The 24,693-nt window shown below is 54.2% G+C and overlaps 1 protein-coding gene across 1 annotated transcript; it reads right to left on the bottom strand.

The window, feature by feature from the left end:
* Nucleotides 1-1,121: 1,121 nt before the first annotated feature.
* TRIB2 (tribbles pseudokinase 2) lies at nt 1,122-22,424 on the bottom strand. The gene is made up of 3 exons (XM_081101605.1): nt 21,909-22,424; nt 16,642-16,934; nt 1,122-2,141 (listed from the first exon to the last, which is right to left on the bottom strand). The coding sequence occupies exons 1-3, from the start codon at nt 22,176-22,178 to the stop codon at nt 1,673-1,675; spliced, it is 1,032 nt and encodes a 343-aa protein (XP_080957731.1). The 5' UTR covers nt 22,179-22,424; the 3' UTR covers nt 1,122-1,672.
* Between the last annotated feature and the right edge of the window lie 2,269 nt (nt 22,425-24,693).

Genomic DNA, 24,693 nt, shown 5'->3' on the forward strand with positions numbered 1-24,693 from the left:
ACGGGGGAGCCGCCCTCTCGGGAAGGGGCCGGCCGGGCTCCTGTTGGGCAGGCGTGAAGCATCCACGGTCCGCACATACATGCCACATACGATAATGGAGCACAGATTCAAGTAACATTTACATACTAGAGTCCACGTGTCACCTACCCAAAAACAGGACCAGTTCACACAACGTATACAGGCAGTAAAATCCAAACTGAGGTACTGGAAACACAAATATTTATGCCGAAAGAGTTCTGTATCATACAGCGATAGAAAAGCCGTTAATAAAAAAAAAACAAAAAAAACATTGGCCACTCAAAATCAAATAAAGCTACCTAGAAAAGCCAAAGGAAAGGTTATTTCAGGGACAAAAATACTCAAACAAGAAAAAAATAATATATATATATGTATATATATATATAAATGTTAACGACAGCATGTAACATGTCATCCCAAGTCAACCCGTAATTGAAGTACTGGCTTAATACATCACAATGTGACATTTTCCTTAATAAATAGAAGAGTTCTCGAAGATACAAAGGTGCGTGTGGGGGTAGAAGCTGTTGTATTTATAGCATCCTCGCTTCCAGCTATTGTCTTTCCCACTTATCTCTACCGAGGGTTTCTGTCCAGACCAGAGGGCCTTCGAAGCCAAGAGGGTCATTCTCCACGAAGGGAACGAGAGAGCCGCCCTGTATTTTACACATGGGGGACAACCTGCTCTGTCTCGCCCGTCTCCAATCGAACAAAGACAGACATGTCTCCTTGAGAGCCCCGGGTTGTAGAAGCTTCCGACTCCAAGCTTCCTGCTCTCTCACTCCCATCTCCGCCCAGCGCGATGCCTCCCAGGCAACCCTGGTCATTCAACAGGAAAAAGCCTAAGGAGGCGCATGCCTTTCTCCTTCCTTCCTTCCTTTTCTCCTTCTTTAAACTGTGAGAGCAGTGATGCTCTGGAAGTTTGACTTCTAAGAGCTTCCTGACACGAAACAGAATAGCTTATGAAAGGCCAGGCCCCCCTGCCCTTTGCAGGGAGCCGAGAATGAACATGTCCCTTCCCGAACGGGGTATTAGATACTTTACCTCGAAGGAATGAGTTGAGAGAGCGATTAAGAGACACAAACTGGACTTCCTTTTCTTTTAGTTTAGCACCCAGGTTTCATGTCAGTCTGTGTGCACCGAATTGTCTTTAAGAGACCATTTAATGATCAGATAGGTGGTTGGCTTGTTTCAAAAGAAAAAAAAAGGAGAAGAAAAGAAAACCCTTGGCCGATTGTACCTTCCCTGAATCATGACAAGAAGTTAGATGCTAACAGTGCGATGCCGAGATGTGGGTTTGAGGCAGAGAGTTTCAATTCTGTCAGGATCTGCAACTAGTTTTGAACAAAATGAAAAGTGGGGTAGACAGAGCCAACTGAGGGGGGTGGTCTCCGGGGCTACATCAGGGAGGAGAAGCTGCAGGGGGCTCCCCCCACCCCTGACCCGGCCCCAGGGCCCGACCCCACCCCACACCTCTCGTCCCCATGCTACATGTTCAGTCAGCTCCTTGAAGGGTTTCCTTCTTTGAACCAAGAAACCTGTGAGTGTCAGTGTCATTCCTGCTATGGAGCCAGGTGACGTGTGGTCCCTGGAGGAAGTCCCTTCGCTGCCCTCTGCCGCTCCGGTACCAGCCCAGTCTCTGCGGGGCGTGAGCTCAGTTAAAGAAAGGGTCCAAGTTCTCTTCCATGTTGACATCCGGCACCAGCTGGTCAGACACCTCCTTAGCACCATATCCTGAACTGGAGACGCTGAAATCTGTAGAAAACCAAGGATGGTCCAGAATTTCCTGCGAGGTCAGCCGCTCGGAAGGCTCCCGCCGCAGGATGCTCCGGATGAGGCACTTGGCCTTGGGCGACAGCGTCTCTGGAATGTTGAACTGGCCGCGCCGGATCTTGCTGAAGAGGGAACTGGGCTCAATGTCATGGAAAGGGTACCGCCCTACCAACATGGTGTACAGCATCACGCCCAGGCTCCACACGTCAGCGGCCTTGCCCGAGTAGCTGCCACTGGTGTTCAAGATCTCCGGGCTCACGTAGGCCGGGCAGCCGTGCTTGTCGGAGAGCGAGTCATCGTCTCCCCGCAGAATGTAGGCATCTTCCAGGCTTTCCAGCTTGACCCGGGTCCTGCAAGGAAGGGAGGGACACATGAACTTCTGAGGGTGCTCCGACACATCATTACATCATAGCTCCTGCTCGGTATCCAGAGACTCCTACTCCTTCCTTCATCCGCTCACCAGCCTTCAACATTACTTACTGAGCACCTTCTAGTGCCAGACCCCCTTCCAGAGTTGGGGACACAGGAGTGAGCAAGACTGACAAGGACTCTGCACGAAGCTTACAACTTATTAGAGGACTCAACCCTTTATCAAGTATACAGGTCACCAAGAACAGCATTGCCTCGTCTTGGTGCTGAGGGAACAAGACATCAAGTCACCTGCTCCAAGTCACATCTGAGTAATGACTGGGATTCCCAAGATCTGAACTCAGATCCAACCAACTGGGAAGCTGACAGAAGCTCTGTCCACCACGCTTGGTAAACCTGGCACACACCGTCTGCAAGGACCTCTCACTTTACTCAAGTGCCCTCTGGCCTCACACAATGCTTTGGTTAGACACGGAAGGTTGTGCGATCCTATTTTACAGGTCAGAACATGGGGGCTCAGAGCTTGAGTAACTTGCTCAAAGCCTTTTAGCTGGGAAACAGAAGGCCTGACCCCATGTCTCCTTAAGTCAACCATGTTGCACGTGTGTACATGTGTGTGTGTGCTTGCGTGCATGGGTGTGTGTGCGTCAATAATAGGATGAGCCCAAGAGCCTTCTCAAACTTGTCACGCTGTTCCCCCATCTCCCCCCTGCCGTGTGAGGACCACAGTGCTGGCTGACACGAATGTAGGACTCTCCTGGGGGCACTGTGTAAGAGCAGAGGTGGAGGAATTTCATGAAACTCTGAGTCCCTGGAATCTAGGCCTTTATGCAGTGGGTCTTGATATCATCGCTGGGTATAAAATAAAGTTAAGTAGTCAGTAAACACTTTTGGAAATCAGTTGAATTCTTATCATTAGCTATACATACTTTCCAGTGAGTGGAACTGAGGACCAGGATGCGAAGTGACTTGTTCCAGACTGAGGGCTGTCCCCGACCCAGCACCACAAGCCCACAGCCCAGGGTTCTGTTTAGCCAAGAGGCCTCCAGAGAATCCCTGTCTCCCCATCTTGTGATTCTTTAAGGGGAAAATTGAGAATGACTACCTTTCAGTGCTTAACACCACAATCCTCCTCCTACTCCCCCAGCCCAGAACACTGCCACCCCCACAGAGGGCCAGTGCGTCTCAGGTCCCATAAACTCAGTGAACCCTATTCCGTCACCCTGATCAAGGCTTACCACAAAGGTGACATAGGCAGGGAGGAAGGACTAGATTTAGGGTTAGAACCTCATAAATAGCACCAACTAGGTCCTACAAGGTCCCTATCAGTCACATCAAGTGGTTCCTTCATCTCCCTGTTGCCCAGGTGTCATGAGGCTCACATGCCCAGAGAAGAGAAAAGTGCTTGGAAATACCACAGGGTCCTCAGTCAGAGCCCTGACTCCGGTCCATCACTGCTATTTCTCGCCTTCCTCCTACTGCACATCTTGGCCTTTTAGGGCGATGACCAACGCTACTCAGAGAGCCCCAGAAAAGGAGGCGAGGCTCAAACTCATCCAGGGAGAGCTCCACAGGACAGGTCTGAGGAAATCCCAGCTGAATCTAAGATCTCATATTTGTTTTTTTTAACATATTTTTATTGATTTTAGAGAGGAAGGGAGAGGGAGAGGGAGAGGGAGAGGGAGAGGGAGAGACAGAAACAGCAATGATGGGAGAGAATCATTGATCTGCTGCCTCCTGCGTGCCCCACACTGTGGATTGAGCCTGCAACCCAGCCTGTGCCCTGACTGGGAATTGATCCGTGACCTCACAGTTCATAGTTCAACGCTCAACCACTGAGCCACAGCGGCCAGGCTAAGATCTCATATTTGGATGGTAGCAGTTTCAAAGACCACGGAGTGACAACTCCCCGGTACTTATTTCCATCCATGAGCAACAAATGGTGTGGGTAGCCCTAACTGGTTTGGTTCAGTGGATAGAGCATCAGCCTGTGGACTGAAGGGTCCCAGGTTCAATTCCGGTCAAGGGCATGTACCTTGGTTGCGGGCACATCCCCAGTAGGAGGTATGCAGGAGGCAGCTGATCGATGTTTCTCTTTCATCAATGTTTCTAACTCTCTATCCCTGTCCCTTCCTCTCTGTAAAAAATCAATAAAATATTTTTTTTTTTTAAAAAAAGAAATGGTGTGGGTTGGAGCTAGGAGAGTGGACTGAAGCCAGACATCTCCGCCTGCGGTGTGGCTGTGGAGCAGTCGCTCAACCTCTACGCCTCTCAGCCTTGCAGAGGACTATTGAAGAGGGTAACCTTTCTTTGTTTTTTTATTTTAGTTATTTATTGTGGTAAAGTTTCCTACATTTACCATTTTTAAGTGTAAGGTTCCTTAGCATGAAGTACCTTCTCACTGTTGGGCATCTATCTAGACAAGACAGCCTGAACGTCTGCTGGATGGACATCCCGGGGTTCCAGGATGCAGAGCAGCAGATCTGTTACATGTGCTCCCCCTGCTCTGTCCTAACCCGTGGTCCACACCATCTCCCTCCTCCTCTCCCGACAGCGAATGGCCCAGAAAGGCAGGGAGGGTCGAGGGTGCTAATCCGGAATCGTGCCGACTGAGCACAGACCCCTCTTGCTTTGCTTTTTCTCCTCTAAGGGGGCAGGTGGGCTGACCCACAGCAGTGATTGGAGGTGAGTCAGTGAGAGTCAAGGGGCGGAGGGGAGGGAAGCACAAACCACAGGCACAAGTGGGCTCTCTCCACAGCTTCCTCCGCCCACTCTCACCCTTAAACGCGCCTGCCGAGTTCAGGAGGGAGCCAGACTCCTCAACTCCAAGTGCACTGTCTTGGCAGCAGAGGAGCTGCGGGAATAATCATCACAGTGGAAAGAACAGTAATAATGATAATAAGCCTACCCAGCGGGAGAGGAACACAGAAGCGAAATGAGCACTAAATTGGAATCGGAGGGTCAAGCCCGGGGCTGGGCTCCTCTGCGGACGCTCACCAGGTAAGGCCAACACCTTCGCCAAGGCCTCGTCTTCAGCCCCCGCCCCTCTCTCCATCCCAGCCTCCCCACTGTTCCTCAAACACGCAGACGGACCTGGGTCCTTCCCCAGGCCTTTGAACAGCGTCCCCCTCAGGCCTCACCCCAAATGCGCTTCTCCAGACGCCAGTGCAGCTCACTCCCACTCGCTCAGGTCTCTGCACAGGTGAACTTTATGCAAGAGGCCTGGCCTGACCACCCATATAGTGCAGCCCCCACCCCGCTGCTCCCTACCCCCTCGTCACCACCTGAACACGACGCATCGTCTTTCAGTACTTACGCATGCTCGCTCTATGTCTTATTCCCATGCTCATCCCGGGGTGATCGCCTCATTCCCCCTGCTGGAGCCATAGGCAGGTGGCTGAGGGCCCCTTGCGCATAGAGACCATCACCTGTGTTACTGCGATGCCTTCAGCACACACGCTGGTCCCCGGCACACGGCAGACACTCGTCCACGGGTGAAAGGCAACCTCACAGTTATGCCCTCAGCGCTTCTGTGGGCTCAGCTTTAAAGAAACAAGCACCAGCTGCCTCCCTGGCCAGGCTTAGTGAGGTCACGTGAAGGCGCCACGGAAGCAGGTGCTGTAAATTACTTCCGGTGCGGGTGGAGGGAGATGCCACCCAGCCCTTCCAGGGACAGACTGCAGCGCCTCGAGCTCTTTCCTAAGCCCCATCTAAAGCCCTGTCACTCTCATCCCTGTCCAGGTCACACCCCTAGGTTCAGACTCTCTCCTTCCCCCTCCCCCCAGGCCTCCCCCCCCCCCCCCCGAGGCAACAAGGACCACACACCTGCATCCTAAACCCTCTTCTGGGGTCCTTCTCCAGAAAGGGCCCTAGAAAATGCGAAAGGGCTCTCTCCTGTCAACGAACCCCTCCCTGCAGCCCCCTCCTCACCCCTCCCCACTTGGAGATGGGACTCAGAGGTTATGCAAATACCTAGGGAATTTGAGAGTGAAATCAAGACACCCCATGCGCTGCGGTCCAGCTGTCCCCAAGCTCACCCATGTGTTGTGTCCCTACCTGCTTGTTACATCCGGTGTGGTGTGTGCTGGGGCAGGGCAGCCACACGGCCTGCCAGTGCAACTCGAAAATTACCAGACACCAAAGACCACGCTATGGCACGGAACGTGTGCCAGGTACCTCCGCCTGCTCTCAAAGTTCCTAAGATCAACTTCCAAAGCAAAAAATGATCTTTCCTCCACGTGGACCCTGAGCCTGAGGCTGAGAGGGTGAGCACGCTCGTCGGCTAGTAGGGCTAGTTGGGGGCCGGGCGCTCGCCTCTCTGGGCTGTGAGCTCAGCCAGCGAGGCTCCAGCTACGTGGGCAGCACAGGTGCGCCCAGGACCAGGGCAGGCGCCTGCTCCCTGGATGGAGGAGCACATGCATCCCAGGCAGGGGAGGGAGGAGGGAAGGAGAAGCCAGGAAAAGGACGCAGAGGAAACAGCCTCGCAGGCGTCTGACCTTGCCTGCTTCTGGGAACATCCTGAACTTGTTTACATCACTCCCAGGCCAGGGTCGAGGCGGGCGGCCTGGGTTACGTCTTTAGACAAGGTCCTTCCAGGGTGCGCATGGCAGGGACCGAGCTGGGCTGGAGTTCCGGTCCAGTCCCCATGGACTTGTTACACAAGGAAGGTCTCTGGGGCTTGACTCCCCCTCCGGGAATGGGGGCCACTGCCCTCGCCTCTATAACGTGGGTGGGGGAGGCCTGGCGGAGCACCTGCGTGGGTCCGAGTGGGAGGAAATGAATGAATCTGCTTTCCTCATCGGACGTCCCCTGAAGAGCCCGAAGACTATAAATTTCCAGGTGAAGAAATTTATTTTCGTGACCATCGGTGGCCCTAATAATTCAAATGTCCATCATTTGGGCATTTAAACTAGGAACTGGGGGTGCAGGCATGACACGTGACACCCATTTTCTCAGTTCTGGGGGATTCAATGAGCAATGCTCCCATAGGACTTGTGCAGTATCTACCGAGAGCCCAGCAACACAGCGGCACATGCTGGCCACTCAGATTGCGTTTCCTATTAAGACAGGGTCTCACTTCGACCCCAGAGCCTGGAGGGGAAGACAGATGGACAAGCTTCAGGCAGATGGACGTGGATATGAGTTCTATGCCCAGATTCCTTGCTGGGCTCTTTGCACTTGTTTTTCCCCCAACCTGGCATGTCCTTCCCCCACCCAGGTGCCCAGCTCGCTCCTGCTCACTTTACTCAGTCCTGGGGGAGGTCTGCAGGGTGGGCTTCCGAGAGGTGGTGGTACATGAAGGATACAGAGTCCCAAGAGTGACAAGGAGGAACGGTGGAGATGCTGGTGACCAAAACACTGCAAATGACAGTGGCTGTTCCTGCGGCTTCTCGGAGGAGAGAGCCACGAGCCCAGGGCAGGATGCCTTTGGCCCAGACGCTGCCTCCCCGCATGCCTCTTGCAACCTGGCCCCAGCCCAGGCGCGGCACAGCCTGCTCTGCTTTCGACCTCTGAATGAACGTGGCTCGCACGGGGCCGGCCCAGCCAGTGCCAGGCCTGGTGTCGCTGGCTCCCGAGCCAGGTGAGGAAGCCAGAACCAGCAGGACACAGCTCCGCTCCCCGCCTTGGGGAGCAGCGTTGGCCTTCACATTTATAAATGAAAACGTATGGCGACGTGGACTGAAAAGGGCTCTGTCAGCTTTACAAGTCCTGATTTTAAGTTTAATTTTTAAACGATAGGGGTAGCAACACTTCCTATATGGCATCCTTAGGATGATAATAATTATAGTAACAATAGCAACCACAAACTGAACGTCTAAATGCTGGAATTTCTTGCCCGGCCAGTGGCTCAATGGTTGCACATGGACCTATGAATCAGGAGATCATGACTTCGATTCCCAGTCAGGACACATGCCCGGGTTGCAGGGTCGATCCCCAGTGTGAGCCATGCAGGAGGCAGCCGATCAATAAATCTCTTATCATTGATATTTCTGTCTCTCTCCCTCTCCCCTCCTCTCTGAAATAAATAGTAAATAAATAAATAAATAAATACTGGAGTTTCTTCAGTCTATGTCTCAATTTCTCTTAACAAAACTGAAAGGCAAATATTATATGTGCAAGCTTCCTAAAAAGTAAGGAGACTGAGGCCCAGGGACTGAAACGTGCTGGGTCCTGAATAGGGTAACTGAAAAAAATTGAGCTCCGAATCCATGTCAGGAGGATCCTGAGGTGGGAGCTCTCTCCAAAGTACATCGTGGCACCAGCATCCCAGGTTTCCTCTGTCAAAAATGGGGACACCTTTAAGGAAAACCCTGGGTACACAGAGACCAACAAGGCCCAGGCCTATGCAGATCATCACATACACGCTGGAGCTGCTGGAGCTCACGAGGCGCACACAGGAAGCTGGACCTGCCCATGTACCAGATGACGAAGCTGACGTACAGAACGCCGATGCGACCTGTCCAAGGTCCCCTAGCAGCTGAGTGGCAGAGCTCGGGTTCAAACCCAAGTGTTTGGCCTCCGAATTTAGTGCTCCTTCCAAAATCTCAAAACTGGCCTACACAAGCAGACCAGGCCTGGCTTTTAAACCTTTACACAGCCCTGAGCTCTGGGCAGGAAGCGATGAGGACAGGCTGGGCCAGGGCGGGGCTGGGCTGGGAGTTCAGCCAGGCAAAGTGGGCCTGGCCAGGATGGGAAGTCCGGTGGCCTGAGGTCAGTGGAATCCGGAGAAGTCATTGAAGGCCATTCCAGGGGGTGGGTCCAAGCCGGCCAAGGGTCAAGTGAGACCATCAACTGCAGCCAGGTCTGGCCTTGCTCTGCCTGCTACTGCGACGCTACGCTTGGTCACCAGTCCTGGTGCTAGCAAAGAGCCACCTGGGGCTGTAGCTGAGGGGGTGGGGGGTGGGCAGAGCTAGGGAAGGACCGTCCCAGCACCAAGCCAACCTGGCAGCCACCACTGGGTCTCTACGGGCCGCTAAACTCTGCCCAATAAACCTTCACTCCTTTAATTCTGGTTCCTATGCGCATAAATTTTTCCAGCAGTCACCTCTGAGAGCCACCAACGCACCAGGTCCAGCAGATGCAGTGACAGGCCCAGCTCCAAGGCCAAGCTGCTCAGCAGTGAGCACAGAGCAGCCGGGACACCAGGAAGGGAGAAGCTTCAGGGAAAGGAGAGTCCCCGGGGAGGGGCCCAGGAGAGGGGCTAGTGAGCTGTGCCAGGAGCTGTACCCTCTGGGCACCTCACACCCACATCAGGGAGCTGGGCTTGATGAAGGAGAACATCACGGCTTAGAAAGGTGAAGTACCTGCTAGGAAGTCCCACAGTTGGGATGAGAATCTCAATCCAACTCATGCCCCCGGTGTTCCCACTGCACCGCTGCCTGGCCTCATGCACGGGCCTCATGCTTGGGCCTACATTAACTGCCTGCAGGCACAGTCGCCAGAGTCTTCTTGGCCCCGGGAGAGCGGGGAAGCCACCACCTCCAAAGCCTTCTCTTCAGGAAGGTACAGCACAGCCTGCCGTCTCCATAGGAACAGGCAGGGAATCCCCAGACAGACAAAGCAGCTCAGGGCTCCTCATCAATGCGCCAGTGGCCTCCCGCTGCCCCGCACTTAGCCCTGCTCCTGCAGGGTCCCCGGCCCCAAATCAATCATCCCCGCTGGCCCCTCAGACAGGCAGGCGTCTGCACACCACCTCCCGCTAATGCTGGGACAAGGGCCCAGCCAGCCCTGTTCTCGCAGACAGCCAGGCGCACCTGCCCGGCTGCTTAGGGTCCAGAACTTTCCTTCCATGCCCCATGGGCGGGGTGGGGTCAGGGCGCAGGCCAGTCCCTTCAGCCTCCTCTGTCCCCCCGCACAGAGTCTCCCCAAAGCATGTCCCTCCTGACACACAGCATGCTGGGAACTCCCGGCCTTTGCTCAAACTCCCTTCCCTCCTGCTGAGTCTATTCCTAAGCAGAGTTCCCCCGAGGCAGCTCCCCAAGCACTGCGCCTAGGCCCTTCCTAAGGGAAATGACACCCCAACACGGACACCGATGGCAGGGTCTGCATAAATCGTTCAATCCAGACGGAAACGCTGGGGGATTTCTCGTGCGACGTGGACCTGGGGAAGTGGTTCTCTTTGAAAGGTGTGTCCACGGCAGATCCATACGCCTTCGTCCTTCAGGCTCGCATCCCAGGCAATGACACCCATGGCCCGTACTCCTCCTTGCCCCCCTCCTTCTGTCACTAGAACCCAATCCGAGCTGCTCCTACTCCATGAAGGGGGTCTTCACTGATTCAGTGCCCACCGCGTTCCAGGAGTGGGGACCAAGCGACAGCTCCTGAGATGCAGACATGGGCACGCAGAACGGAGAGGCGCCCCGTGACAGAGAGTGGGAGTTGGGGGAGAGGACTCCTCGTCATCCTGGGAAAAAGGGTTGGTACCTGAGCCTCCCCAAGGGTCGGCAGGGTCAACATAAAGACAGGAATTCCAGGAGCTCATGTCACTGGCTGTCAATGCAAGGAAGCAGAGTCCAGTCTCCAGGGCTCGGTGCCTGCCCTCTCTGCCCTGTTGGATCTTACAGCTTCAACAGAGGCAGGAGCAGCCTGGAGATCTAAAGGAAGAGCCAGGAGAGATGCTAACAACAGAGAAGGAGCCCGGCCCAGGTTGGGGAGGGAGGGAGAAACGCCCCCATCCCCAGCATGAGGCGCAGCGGGGGATGGAACAGGTGGCCCCAGGTTCCTACACAGGGTCCCAGCTCCCCCCTGCAGACACGGGCACAGATCAGCTTCCACAGAGCAGAGGAAATGAAACGTGTGACGTCAATTGATAAAGATCTTCTAACCAAAGAGGAAACATGTACAGGGGCATGTTTCTCCATTCACGGCGGCATTTCTGTGCAATGAAATGTCAACACTGGGCCTTGACTGGGGCGGGGAGTGAGGGGTGGCAGGGAGTCTTCTCCCAAGGGAGAGGGGTCAAGCTGGCAAAACAGGGACTTCCTTTCGGCCGCCCTGCCTGCACCCAAGGCTGCCCCAGCTGAGAGGACTCTTCCCACCCCGAGTCAGCGAGATGGCCCCGGGTCACCCCAAGAGACAGACCCCCGTGGCGGGAGGCTCAGGACAACAGGTGCGAATTCGGAGCCAAGCACGGGTTCACCGCACTCATTCATTGACTCCCCGGGGGAAAGTCTTGTTCTGCTCTAAGCAGAGGCGGTGAGGGGACTTGGCAAGGTTAAGTGCAAGAGCAGAGATCCCTATCCAGACAGTGGCTCTGCCTCCACACGGGAGTAACCAGCCTCTCCCAAGCGCAGGCCTCCCCTGAGGGGCTCAGACTGCAACACGGGGCCCCAAAGAACAGCTGACCACGCAGACCACTCTAATGCCACAGCAGGCCAGGGGGGCTGGAGGACACAGACACGGGCACACCCTTTGGGGGTTTGGGCACTGCCCTCTATAGATTCAAGGCCCAACCCACACTCAGGGGGGCCCCTCCCATGCAGATTTGACTATAAGAACTGTGGGTGCAAAGGGTGTGCCCAGGACAAATTCAACCAGGGTAGGGGTTTAACTTCCTCAAAACAAAAACAAAAGAAGGGGGGCTGTGCCTGCAGAAACATCAGGGCCGGTGGAGGCGCAGGGCAGGAAACGGCCGGTCCAGGCCCGGTGGGTGGCACCCTTCACTCTCCGGTGAGCCTGGTGTCCACCTTCCTTTGCGTCCATCTTGTCAACCGTCTGGCCTTTCAGAGCAGAAGGTTCCACAGCACATGCACTTGACCTCTACCAGTGACCCTCCCAGCACTGATTCAGTGACGATAACTCAACAGAGAGAAGAGGATGTGGCTTCAATCTGAACCCTGACATCACACGAGCCCCCGCTCTTCACGGAAATGGCTGCCGGAGAGACGGGCCTCATTCCCCCAGGAACCCACAGCACCCTGGGAACCGCTCACCATAGTTTCATCAGTGACTCTAGGACCAGCTGTCCATCAGTGAGAGCCCGCCCCACCCTGTGAGTCGAAGTATCCTCTCCTTGAACTTTCACAACCACCTCTCAGGGGTGCCCCTGTCACTTCAGCTCGGAGGAAGCTGCAGCTTAGAAGCGTTACATCGCGTAGCCACGATCAGGTGGCTCATCGTGGTAGAGCCAGAATTTGAATCTCGAGCCTCAATCAAAATAAAACAGAAGCAGGAGAGTCTGAGATGCTGCTACTGCAACCCAGAGGCAGACGGCACAGGCACACGGGCTTCGAGTCGAAGGCAAGGCTGAGTGTCATCTGTGTACAACGTCTGCAGGGTGACCGTGGGCAATGACTTCCGGTGCTGGCAGCGCCACTCGATGGCTGACCATGGACTCAGAGTTCCAGGTGGTCCAGGACGGAAAGTCTACGCACGGGAGCCACCCATAGGCAGGTCTCCTTGTGGACCAGGTGTCGCCAATTCCAATGGGTAATACTTGTGCCTCCGATCACTTTCAAGGGCATCAAGGAAGGAGACGCCTATCTCTGAGAAGACTAATGTGCAAACATTTGAAGATTAATAATAAAGCAGCCCTTCCGAGTCTCTTCTCTGCTCTTCCCTCTGAGGACCATGCATAAAGGTGCAGAAAACAGGCAAATGCCATCATCTCCCTTCCAAAAGTCTTTCAGATCCAACCCACGGTTTCCCCACATTGCCTATCAGGAGAGGAGGAAGCTTCGGTCCTACTGAAATGCCTATGGGTTAGGTCCAAGTTACCAGGTAGAAGGTGAGATCTGTCAGCAGCGAGGCCCCCACGAGGTCCCAGGGCCCCTGCAGGACTTCTGTTCCCTGCAGGCCACTGTGCGGGCCCCGGAGACTCGTCTGCTGGGAATCACGAGGGACAACTGTGATTGATGCGTGACAAGCCAGGGCCTCACTCTCTGCAACCGAGGCTCAAAACCAAAACAACGCGAAGCAGGGAAAGGCTACTAGGCATGACTCCCTTTTTACAAACACTTGACAGTTGGTTTAAAAAAAAGTCTTAGCAGCTCCTGATGAGAACAGTGAGTACGACCTTCTCAGACCTACCAGACGGAGACACTTGCCATGCTCAGAACAGCAAGTCCCCTGGGACCGCAGCAGGCCATGGGGCTCTGGGGTGAAGTGACAGGATTTCCAGGCTAGCGCCATCGTCAAACAGGTTGTGTGACCTTGAGCAAGGTCACTTCACTCCTGTGTGGCCATCACCACCCATCAGATGGGGCGGTTCTCCTCTCCCGTGGCCCCTCGGGAAAGCAGGGCTACAAGGACCACATGCTCTTACACATGCCATGCGGGGGACAGACGACAGGCTAATGTTTTCTTTTTCAAAAGGCAAATGCTCCTTAAAATGCAAAAGGGTTTATATTTGATATGTTTGTTCTAGGGAACGGTTCTGGGTTCCCAACCACATGGGACACTTTTTCTAGTTCTTTCTAGCAAGGGTCATGCTCTTTTGCAAAAGTCAAACATAACTCTGAAGCGAACACCAATGATCACCGTCCTCCTGTTGGAAGCTTCTTGCATCTTGGTGTGTCTTCCCGAGGCGCTAGGACATCAAGGATTTGGGCTTTGCCAAGACATGCTCCTTGGCAACCCTCCGACCCATTGTCATAGAGGGCAGGGCAGGCCAAGCCTGGGGAAAGCCCCACAAAGGCGAGTGTGAGCTCTGCCTCAGCCCCTATTTGCTGCCAGCTGGCTGTGGGCACCGGAGCAAGCTCACCTCTGGGCTTGGCTCTCCACACCCTTGGGGACTCCCAGACGCCACTCCTGCTCTATGTCCTGTGACCTGGGACGTCCACTCTACTCTGCCTCACTTCACAAACACACATGTACCATGGTGAGCCATGGCTGGACCTGCCACCCCAGGTGCTTGCTGATGCCTGAAACTCCTCTCTGAAGAGAGGCGATCAAAGGTGGTGCTTCAAAAGGGGATCCCAGAGACGGGCATCCACCTGCTGTCCTACTCCGTCTGTCGGGCAAGAGGGCTTTCTTGGGAGCTGTCTCATCAGAGAATCTGCCCAGGCGATTGTTCTTTCCCATCTGAGACCCCCCCCCCCCACGCTGCCCTTCGGAGCCCCCCTCAGTAACCCGGACATGTGATTGTCACCTCTCCAGTTTACAGGGAGAAGTAAGTTACAGGATAACCTCAGAGAAGGACCTTATAGATGCCACCAAATATTAACTCTTGCATTTGTAATTTACATTTGGATACATCTCCAAGAAAGGCAGAACACAGGAGGGCAAAATCTCACTCATACGTGGAATCTAATAAACAGAATAAACTGATGAACAAAACAGATCCAGAGACACAGAAGCATAGAACAGACTGCTGAATCTTAGGGGGAAGGCAGGGGTGGATGGGTGGGAAGAGATCAACCAAAGAACTGTATGCATATATGCATATCCCCAGGACACAGACAATAGGGTGGTGAAGGCCTGAGGGAGGTATGTGGGGGGGGCGGGGGGGGGAGCAGGGCAGCTAGAAGGGGTCAGTAGAGGAAAAAGGGGGACAATAATTTTTTTTTTTAAAGGATGCCTTTTCAGGTATAGATCCACCTTCCAAATGAGAATACTCAAAGAAGCACATACCTGAATGTTATAGCTCAGAAAGAGCCAATATAACAGCCAGGACAGAGATAAGGACTGGAGGCTGGGGGAGGGAACCAACTCAGGTCACACCGGATATTAAAGGCAAAACCAGGTAAGGGCCTGGGCCTCCAGGCTCCAAGGGCAGAAGCCTCTGAGTTGCAGAAAAGATAAGCATCCCCCACACTCTTCAGTGATGGCGAACCTTTTGAGCCCGGAGTGTCAGCATTTTGAAAAACCCTAACTTAACTCTGGTGCTGTGTCACATATAGAAGTTTTTTGATCTTTGCAACCATAGTAACACAAAGACTTATATTTTTGATATTTATTTTATATATCTAAATGCCATTTAAAGAAGAAAAATCAACCAAAAAATGAGTTCGCGTGTCACCTCTGACACGCGTGTCATAGGTTCGCCATCACTGCTCTAGATCTTAGGGTATCTCTCTCTCCTTCAGTTTGTTAATAAAACTAAAAGCCATTCACTATCAAGACCTGGAGGTAACTGCCACAGGTACTTCTGACACCCCTTAATGGGTATAAATACAGAATGATACCCAACCTCTGTGGGCCTGGGGAACCCAGCGGCGTCTGCACTTTGTACACCCTCTGGATTATAACGCTCACGGAATTATTCCATCTGGGTTACGCAGCCACAGGCCCTCTTCCCGTGTTAATCCCCAAACGCTTCCCAGGCATTTACTTCCCAATCAGCTCAAAGCGCACGAGGGAAAACCCACGCCCACGCCACCGGACCGGTCTCATTCAGATGCCTACAAGCAGCAGCCCCAAAAATATCACAGGCCACTGGGGCGGAAGATAGCAAGCCCTGTGCAGACACACAAAAGGCATTCCAGAAATGTGGGCTGCGTGAGTGACGCGTGCTGGACCTGCATTCAGGCGGTGTGCAACAGCTGTGACCATGGACTTGCACGCCACTATCCACTTTCCCAACAGGCGGCCCTGAGGATTCCGTGACCTCACGCACGTAGGCCCTCTAGGACAATTCTTGGAATAGTCAGCGATGAAGATAAATCAGCTGCCTCTATCCCCCCCCCCCCCCTCCAAAAAGCTCATTAGAAAGGAAAAAGGAACTTGAAAGAGTTTTTTCAATCAAAGTCAGCTGGAGGAGAAAGCAGGGCCCCCGTGGGGTCTGCTAAATAGAATGTAATGAGTTAATGGAAGAACCAGAAATGGAAGCCAGATGCCCAGCATCCTGTCCAGCTGTCTCCGAAAATAACCGGGACCTTCGCGGGCCGTGGATGTGCAGCGGCAGGCTCCTCACCTGGAAGGCCGGTCCTGCCCACGTTGCCTGTGGCATATTCCTCTTTCAAGTCTTGGCCCCAGAGTCATCGCTCTTATAAAAAGCCTTCTGGACTCTCCATCCTAGTTGGTACCACCATCCCAGCTCCCAATCCCATCTGACCCACTACCTACCTTTATTTAGGGCCTGTAAATGTATCTTGCTATTCATAGCACTGAGAACTGTGACTAATACTATATATTGAGGAAATATCCATTGAAGGAGGGAATGAATGAATGAATGAATGCATGAATATTAAAGGATGGATGCCAGGCACTGAATGTGCTGAAGGTAGGGATTGGAAAATCTTGCCTCATTCACACTGAAAATGCCACCCAGGCTGGAAGCCACCTTCAGAGTTCAGAACACCAAAACCAAAATAATTGGCAGGTCACAACATACCCTGCACCTGTCCTTGGAGCATCGGGTAACACCTTGGGAGTCAGGGGTGACTATTTTCCAAGGGCACGTCAAGCCTGATGACATTCACCCCTTTGTCCCTCCACGCTGTCTTCCCCACACCCAGCCCACAGGCAGCAGAACAGCCTCCACGCAGCTCTCAGCAGGCTGCTCAGAGCAGCCGTTGTGGTGTGGACGGAAATGAGACTCACCTCTCTTCGTCCTTGAAGATGAATTTCCGTAGCTTGAGGTCACGCAGCACCAGCCCCCCGTCGTGGCAGTGGGCCACGGCAGACGCGATCTGGTAGAACAGTCTGGCCGCCTCCTCCTCCCTCAGCTTCTTGCACGTGCGGACGAAGGAATGCATGTCCCCATAGCTCCGCTCAAAGAACACATAGGCTTTGGTCTCCCCCAGGAGAATCTCGGTGATTTGGTTGATGTTGCTGTGGGCAGACAGGCAAAAGCATGGGGCCAGGGACTCCTGGTAGCAGCTGATATCAAACACCTAGGGCAGAGCGAACAACAAGACAAGAGTCAGAGGGGCCCTTGGACGGCCAATCACAGCATGCGGGCACCTCCCACAGGGACCAGCTTCTGCGATGACAAAGGGTGTGCTGACCTGGAACCCAGACCACCCTGGGCCTGTGTCCTGCCAGCCGTACGCCCTTGAAGAAGTCGTGGACCTCTCTGGGCCTCCCAGACATCATGTGTAATATGGGCAAAGGCTATTTGGGAGGGTGATATGAAAAAGTGAAGGTAAGAGTGGTTTTTTTGGTTGTTTTTTTAAAAAATATATTTTATTGATTTTTTACAGAGAGAAAGGGACTGGGATAGAGAGTTAGAAACATCGATGAGAGAGAAACATCGATCAGCTGCCTCCTGCACACTCCCTACTGGGGATGTGCCCACAACCAAGGTACATGCCCTTGACCGGAATCAAACCTGGGACCCTTGAGTCCGCAGGCTGACGCTCTATCTGCTGAGCCAAACCGGTTAGGGCAAGGTAAGAGTGTTTTTGCAAAACAAAAAAAATCACCACAAAAGGTCAGTTTTATTACTTTTTTCTCCCAGTTAACTCTGTTTAAGAAGAATTAATACAAAATCTGAGACTGATCCATCCCAAGCTACAGAGATAACACCTTATGTTCCTTCCGGGAAAGAAAAAAAGAAAGAAAAGAAAGATGGACATGAACACTATTCAGCTACCTGTATAACCATTATAGACCACATACTCTGGGCAATACAACGCAGTCATATAGCACTATACGACACATTAGCAGTTACTCGATTACATACCCAGGCCGCCCTGCCTTCCTTTCACAGATGTGGAAATGGAGCCCCAGAGAGCAAGTCCCATCCAGCCCCTGGTGGCAGGGCTGGGAATAGGACGCTCTCCTTGCTCTGAGGAAGGCAGGCATGCTCCTCTCTCTCTTCCCTCCGCAGATTCTAGCTCAATGAATCAGTTATGCAACGATTTCCTATGAATCAAAACGAGCCTGTGAAATGCCGCCTCATTGTGGGGTTACTGAAATAGAAAATCCACCCTCCACACCTTTTTGCAACAGACATGAGAGGTATTAGCCTGCAGAGAGTTCTGAGGGTGAAAAAATTAAAAAGCTTTCATTCATCTGCAGCCCTCCCCTGAATCAGGACCACAAAGGCCTGGGTTTGGAATGTGGTTTCACCATCTGCCTGGGAGTGCGGGTTCGAGAACCCATCCTGTGCCTGCAGGAGTGGGGGCCGGCGCGGGTGGGGTGCTTCCCTGGAGAGCGGGATCGCTCTAACAACAAGATGCTTTGTGTGATCAATGCACCATCATTTAACTTCCCGTGTTTCTCTTTCATGAGTTAAAACATGCTCTCCTTTAGCAGCATTCTGCAGGGCCCTGGGGAAAATGCTTGCCTAGAAATCACCAAATTTGAGGCTCTAATCCTGGCTGGGCCACTGCTAATCTGGATAACGTGGGTACAAAGCATTTAGGGTCACGCCCCCCCCCCCCTTCATAAACAGGAGACGTTGATTTAGGGCCCCACTGACCTTTTGGGGGTCTGGATCCCACATGAGAACCTGAGAAGAGCTCTTAGCCGACAATTCCCATTCCCAAATGCACCCACAATACTGGATTTATTTTAAGAGAAGACACAGGCCTCCTGAAACCATCCACGGATGCAGGCTGCCACCTCCGAATCCATGAGTGAAGTCACTCTCAGCTTCCAAAAAGAAAACCTATGAATCAGACAGGGTGAGCAAGAGCCTGGGAAGCGCCGGTGCTAAACCCTGGGCGAGGAAGCGCAGTGACTTTGTGAATGAACCATAATGAGCCGTCTCAGGAAAGCCCTAGATTTTAAGAATGAGTCCTTGAGCATCTCCAGGGACCACAAATCACACCCCGAGGCTGTCAAAGGATGACCTCCGCGCGCTGACCCTGGAGGTCCATTCAATTAAGCATCTGCTACGCTTGAGTCAACTGTAACACCCAGACCCCGACGACAGGGAGCAGGGACCCAGGCAGCCTCAGGTACCTCGGCGGGTGTGAGCGCTCTGCAGAGGCTAATGCAGGCGCTGTGCTTACATAACCGCCGCGTGTCTGCCAGCCGGCTGCAGGCTCCTGGCCCGTGCTTGTGGAGGTACGGTTATTTACAATATACTTCCCGTTTCAAGTGCATTTGTTAAGAATAAAAAGTGATTTTTTTTTTTTTTTTTTTTTTGCTCAGCACCTTTAGTCGCTGCTCCCGCCCCATGCTGAAACACTGAATGGATGTAGATTTAAAAAAAAGAAAATGGAACACCTTCATGGCAGCATCAGTAGGTAGCCATAGCCTTTGTAGAGACCCAATTCCAAGATGGTGGACGGAGAATGGAAAATAAAGCCAGTACGAATGTTTTCCCAAATGGGCAGGAATCAAACGTTTATTAGCAGCTATAACAGGCATTTATGGGCTTGGATTGGTATTTAAACCATCACCTTCAAGTGCAAAACTGAGCCAGGAGCCTGGTTGGCGGCTGCTTTTGAATGTTTAATTTAGACCCTCAGGTGTATAATGTGACAGTTCAGATAAAGCAGTAAGATTGGGCCATCTTTAATAGCATTTGCAAAGAAAAAGGGGGAGGGGAGGATTCTGCCAAGATGGTAGTATGTCCATCTGCACAGTAACTACCTGCACTTCCATGAAAGCCAGAAGCTACAGGCCCTTAAAGCTCCCTCCCTCCCTTTGCTTACTGTAGGTGTGGCGACAATGAGCAGGCTTGACTATTTGGGTTAAATGACCCTCCCCCCTCCCCCACCCCCCACCCCTGTAATGTCCCATAGAATTCTCTATACAGTCCTCTGCAATCAGTGGCATCTTTACATTTGATCTGTTTTTGCAACTATTTTTTCTTGGATCAACACAGAGCTAGGCGACAAGAACTCTAGATTTTAAGTCATCGATGCGTAGGTTTCCCTCAGCCTTGCAGTAAGCTAAGCGCCCACAGTACACATCTGAGGGGAGCTCATGGAAGCCGCCTGAAACACCCCTGAGAGCTCCCAAGCACCTCCCGCACTCCACTGTGCTTGCAGAGATGCCACCATCACCTCTGGTAAAAAGGCAGGGGCACAGAGGCTGCTGTGCCTGGAAGGGATGACCTCTGTCAAGCAGAACAATGATACTGCACTTAAAGCCACTCGCAGCCACACAGTAATTGGCGAGGGGCTGCTTCAATCTTTGCCATCACGAAACCAGCAGATGAAGTACAGTGAGGGGCCAGAGAGCAAGTCTGCAAACGACACTGTGGGGTCAGCCCAACGTGAAATATGGCTCGAAGAATCCGAACCCAGGAAGAAAGAGAGCAGGGGCCCGAGGCACCTCTGCTTTTTAAACAAAGAAATAACAGCAAGACGCTGCTGCAGACGCTCGGGTGGCAGTCCCCTCACTTCAAAGCACCTCCAGCCTTTGACAAAATATGAAAATGCTGTGCCCGAGTTGAGCGAAAGGAGTGAAAACGCTCACTGCTGGGTGAGTGTGCATATTTCCTAGCAGAGTGGCAGCTCTGTGGAATTCATTCATTTCAAAGGATGACTACCCTATTGTGCAACGATGTCGGTCTTCTGAGAATCCAGCCCGGCGCTGAATAGCCTACTGAATTTTGGTTAACCAGGCACAGTTGCTCTGGGTGTCAATAACTCAGAAGATGCAAAATACCAAATGCTCGGTGCAAGCAGAGAGCAGTATTTAAGAGTCTCTCCTTTTCCCCCCCGAGGTCTAATCCGAGCAATTGCAAAACTGACTGGAGAGTTCCACAAAACCCAGGTCTTACAATGAAACACGCCAGTCCCCTATGAAATAAAGCCTGTGGTTAATGGTAAAAGTGTCAGGCAATTCAAAGACAGCAGGGGTCCCCACTCCTTATGGCCCCCCTCTCCACCCCACCCCTCTAACCCCCAACCCCCACTCCCACCCTCCAGTGAGGGGAAAAACAACAGTGAGCAAATCTAAAATGAAGTGACAATGAGCTCTTGATCTATGTCCAATTCCTCGGAAGAGGTGTGCTCTAATGTCCTTTTTTTTTCTTTTGCAACTATCCTCCTGCTCATCCCCTCGCCTGGTGCCCCGTGGGTGCCTACAAAGACACACAGACACACATGCATAAACCAGCCACTGTTCAGGGTCAAAGACAAAAAGGAAATCGTAGGGTCCATCTCTGTATTAGGGAGAATATCCTGAGGCTCCAAACCTTACAGGCAAAGGTGTGTGTGTGGGGGGGGGGGGGGGGGGCAGGGGCTGGGGAGAGGGGGAGCGCCAGGGGCCTTTAAGCACGGAAGTCTGGGGATGAGAAGAAACAGACACAAGCCAGGGACCCAGAGGAGTCACTATTTCCTACACCCGGAGGTGTGCAGGCGGCTTTGATTTCCACCCACAAGCCTCCTTTTAAGGCTCCAGGCAGAAGCAAGCTCCCTGCGCTGGGCCCCTCGGCTCAGCCAGAGGGGACACCTTTGTGCGTCCCTTTGAAAGGGCACCTTCGGAACAAAGCTCGAACACCTGCACGCTGCTCGGAACAATGGCTGCGAGAGGAACCCAGCCATCTCTGCCTTGAAATTAGCGGGGGATTCCCTGCTCCCGGCTGGAAGGGGAGGGGGCTGGACACCCGGAGAAATCCCCTGGGCGGTGGGACGCAGGGTCGCGCGCGGAGGCGCTCCACGAGCCTCTGGGGCCACGCGTGTCCGTGGCCCTCGCGGGGTCCCGCCGCCCTCGCCGCTCCGGGCTTCCCCAGGACGCCCCCGCCGCAGCCCGCCCCATTGTCTGCGCCGCTCGGAAAACTTCGCCACAACTAGTCGCCCGGGAACAAATAAATAAAGAAGCCCCTGGAGCCAGGCCACGGATGTGTTACCCGGGAATCTCCCTCCCCAGACGCCAGGCTGGGCGACCTCCCGCCCCCGGCAAAGGCCTGGGAATCTTTTTGAAAAGACAAAAAAAGCCAAACCCAGCCGAGGGCTCGTTACCTTGCACACCAGCTCCTCTCCGCTGTGCAGATGCACCGCGCGGAAAACGCGGTCTCCCTCCAGAGGCTCCAACAATAAGTATTTCCCGATGCAAGAAACGCAATGCGACAAGTTCGGAGTCTCCGGCGGGCTCGGGGAGCCGAGGTTCGGGCTGAAACTCTGGCTGGGCTCGGCGGACCTTATAGACGACAGCTCTTCGAAATCCTGGGTTTTGTTCCGCGATCTCCCATATCTCGCTATTGTGATGGGGGTAGACCTGTGTATGTTCATGAGTGTGGGGATCGCACACGACCAGCAAACAAAAACCCGCTGGAGGGATGAGTCGCTGGCGAGCGCGGCTGCAGGCGCCTCCGTGCCACGGATTTTAAAAGGGGGCGCGAGGGGAGGGGACGGGAAGGGGGCTGCGCGGAGAAAGAGTTAGAAGCCCCCACAGGGCGCAGCTGGGCACCTGGTCTGCTCCGAGCCCGGCTCCCGGGGGGACTCGGTCGGCAGCGGCTCGGGTCCTTTTGTTGCCCCAAAGCAGCCAGCGATGTGCAGAATCGCGGCACTTTTAGTTTCTCTCTCCCTCTGTTTCCAACGTGGATCTAGGCGAGGAGCCGGGTTGCTCAAGCGGGAGCTGCAGCGCCGGGTCCCCCGCAGCGACCCCCACGCAGGCTTCAGACTTGCAGGCGGGCTGGGTGGCAGGAGCCCTGCTCGAGTTGGTGCAGTCTTCGGGGAGCGCACGGCGGCCGCTTGCTCTCCACGCGTTAGAAACCCGACAAAAAGAGAAAGGAAATCCGCACGGGTCTACCGGCTCGCGCCGCGCGGCAGGCGGAATCCGCGCTGCACCCCCTTTTTTGGTGGAAAGGGTGGGGGGGCGTGGAAGGGGGGGCGGTTGCCGGAGAGGGCAGTTATCTACGACTTAACTGTAGATGGCGTCTGAGGCTTTTCCAAGATCGCAAGAGCTCTCCCAAGAATTAAACAAACAGACCAAAAAAAAAAAAAAAAAAAGAGCAAGGGAGCATTTAACTTGGAGCGGTCAGCGCTGCCAACAAAAGATCGCAAAGCCGGACGCGGGGTGGCGGCGCGGGCCGGGCGCAGGTACCGCGGCGAAGCGCAGGGCTTGGCCGGCCGGCCGGCGGTCAGCACAGGCTCATGCCGCCGCCGCTCGCCGGCGCTTCGGATGGTCCTCGGAGGAGAGGGAGAAGCGCGGGCCGAGTCCAGGGCAGATCAATGGTCTCCGATTTCCCCGGCTGGCCCGAGCTTCCGGGGGTCCTGGGGCGCTGGGAGGGGATGCGCCCCCAGCCCTGCCAGCCCGCGGCGTTCCTTCCCGCCGGGTCACCGGATCCTGCCTTGGAAGAATTTGCAACCACTCCGCTTCCCCTACCCTAAACCCGATCTGCCCGGACGGATTGGTTTTGGAGGAAATTGCCGGCTTTTCTTCCTCTTCTTTTAGGTGTTCCTTTCCCCCTCGGAGGTAAGAGTATTTAAATTGCAGGGGATGGCCGACGGTGCCCGAGGCCAGTCCCCGAGCTCAGCACGCCCGCATCTCCCGGCGAGGCGGTATTAATAGTCACTTACGTGGCCGGGATCTCTAAGCTAGCGGGGCGGCCGGGTGTGCGCCTGTGTGCGCGCGCGCCTCGCTCGCGCTCGGTCTCCCCATTCAATGTCACCGACACATTTCCACCGAATCTCCGCCCCTCCCCCGCCCCCTCCGCGGCACTCGCCATTGGCTCATCCTGGAGCCGGCCCCGCCCCTCCCCCGCACGGGCTCTCCTCATTGAACCGCCTACCCATCAATCAACCTCGAGGCTGCCAGTCCTCGGGCGGCTCCAGCGCCCGCCGGCGGCGCGGGCGGCTGCCTCTGCCATGGCAGCTCCGGGCCCCGGGCGCGGGCCCAGCTCCGGGCTCGGTCCTGGCTCGGTAAACAAAGTGCAATATCCTTCCGCGGCTCCAGGGCTGGGGAGTGAGCGCACTCGCCGCGGGGAGGATCCGGGCGGCGCCTCAACTACCCGCGGGTGTCCCCCGGGGGCCCCGGCAGTGCCTAGTGTGCTTCATGCCTAATTCACCTTCCTGGCGCTTTTCCCAGAAAGCCCGGCGTCGTCCGAGCATCAGGCCACCGCTGCTGCTCTGACGGCGCACTGAGCCTGAGCCCTTCTCTGTAGATGAATGTGTTTGCCGGGACGCTGCATGAGGTTGCAGAAATTAGTTTCCTTGTCTTTTCTTTTTTAACCCTCCTCCCCATTTACAAAGAAACTGATTCCTTACTTTGAGTTGGGGTCACCCTCCTCCTGCCACCCCACCCCAGGCCCAGGGCTTTGAGTCTTTTCAGCAGACCTGCTGTGGGCACCTTTAAACTCAGAGCAAATGTAATCATGAATTCTTCCCCTTCCACAGCAGTGCGCCCGGAGAAACTGAGCACCCCCATACCCACCCCTCAAGGCAGGGGCTCCTGGCTTCCTCCTCCTAGCACACCTCACCCCTACACACAAGTCAACTCAAATGCATTCAACATTGAGAGTCAAGCAGAGCTGCTGTCTCCTGTCCCCCCACCCCGCCCCCCCCAACACACACACCCATTATTCTCAACTTTCTCCGGAGGTTCCGGTTCCCTGGTTTGGACACACCAGGTAAAGGGCCAGACTCGACAGAGGCTCCAAGCTCCAGGCTAACATACTGCAATCTGATTGGGGGCAAACTAAGGTAAAATGAAAACAGCCAGGGACTAGGAAAGGGGCGTTTGGAAGACTCTGCTGTCTCTGAGCTGTTACCTGCCTGCATGCCTATTTTCTAGTGGGGGAGGGAA

Source organism: Myotis nattereri, assembly GCF_964212035.1.
Source record: "Myotis nattereri genome assembly, chromosome: 10".
Lineage (NCBI taxonomy): Eukaryota > Metazoa > Chordata > Mammalia > Chiroptera > Vespertilionidae > Myotis > Myotis nattereri.

Coding starts and splice junctions, on each gene's coding strand:
- TRIB2 (XM_081101605.1), bottom strand. CDS start 22,178: ATGAACATACACAGGTCTACCCCCATCACAATAGCGAGATATGGGAGA. Junction 16,935..21,908: donor GAGAGGAGCTGGTGTGCAAG/GTAACGAGCCCT, acceptor GCTCTGCCCTAG/GTGTTTGATATCAGCTGCTA. Junction 2,142..16,641: donor ATCTTCAAGGACGAAGAGAG/GTGAGTCTCATT, acceptor CCTTCCTTGCAG/GACCCGGGTCAAGCTGGAAA.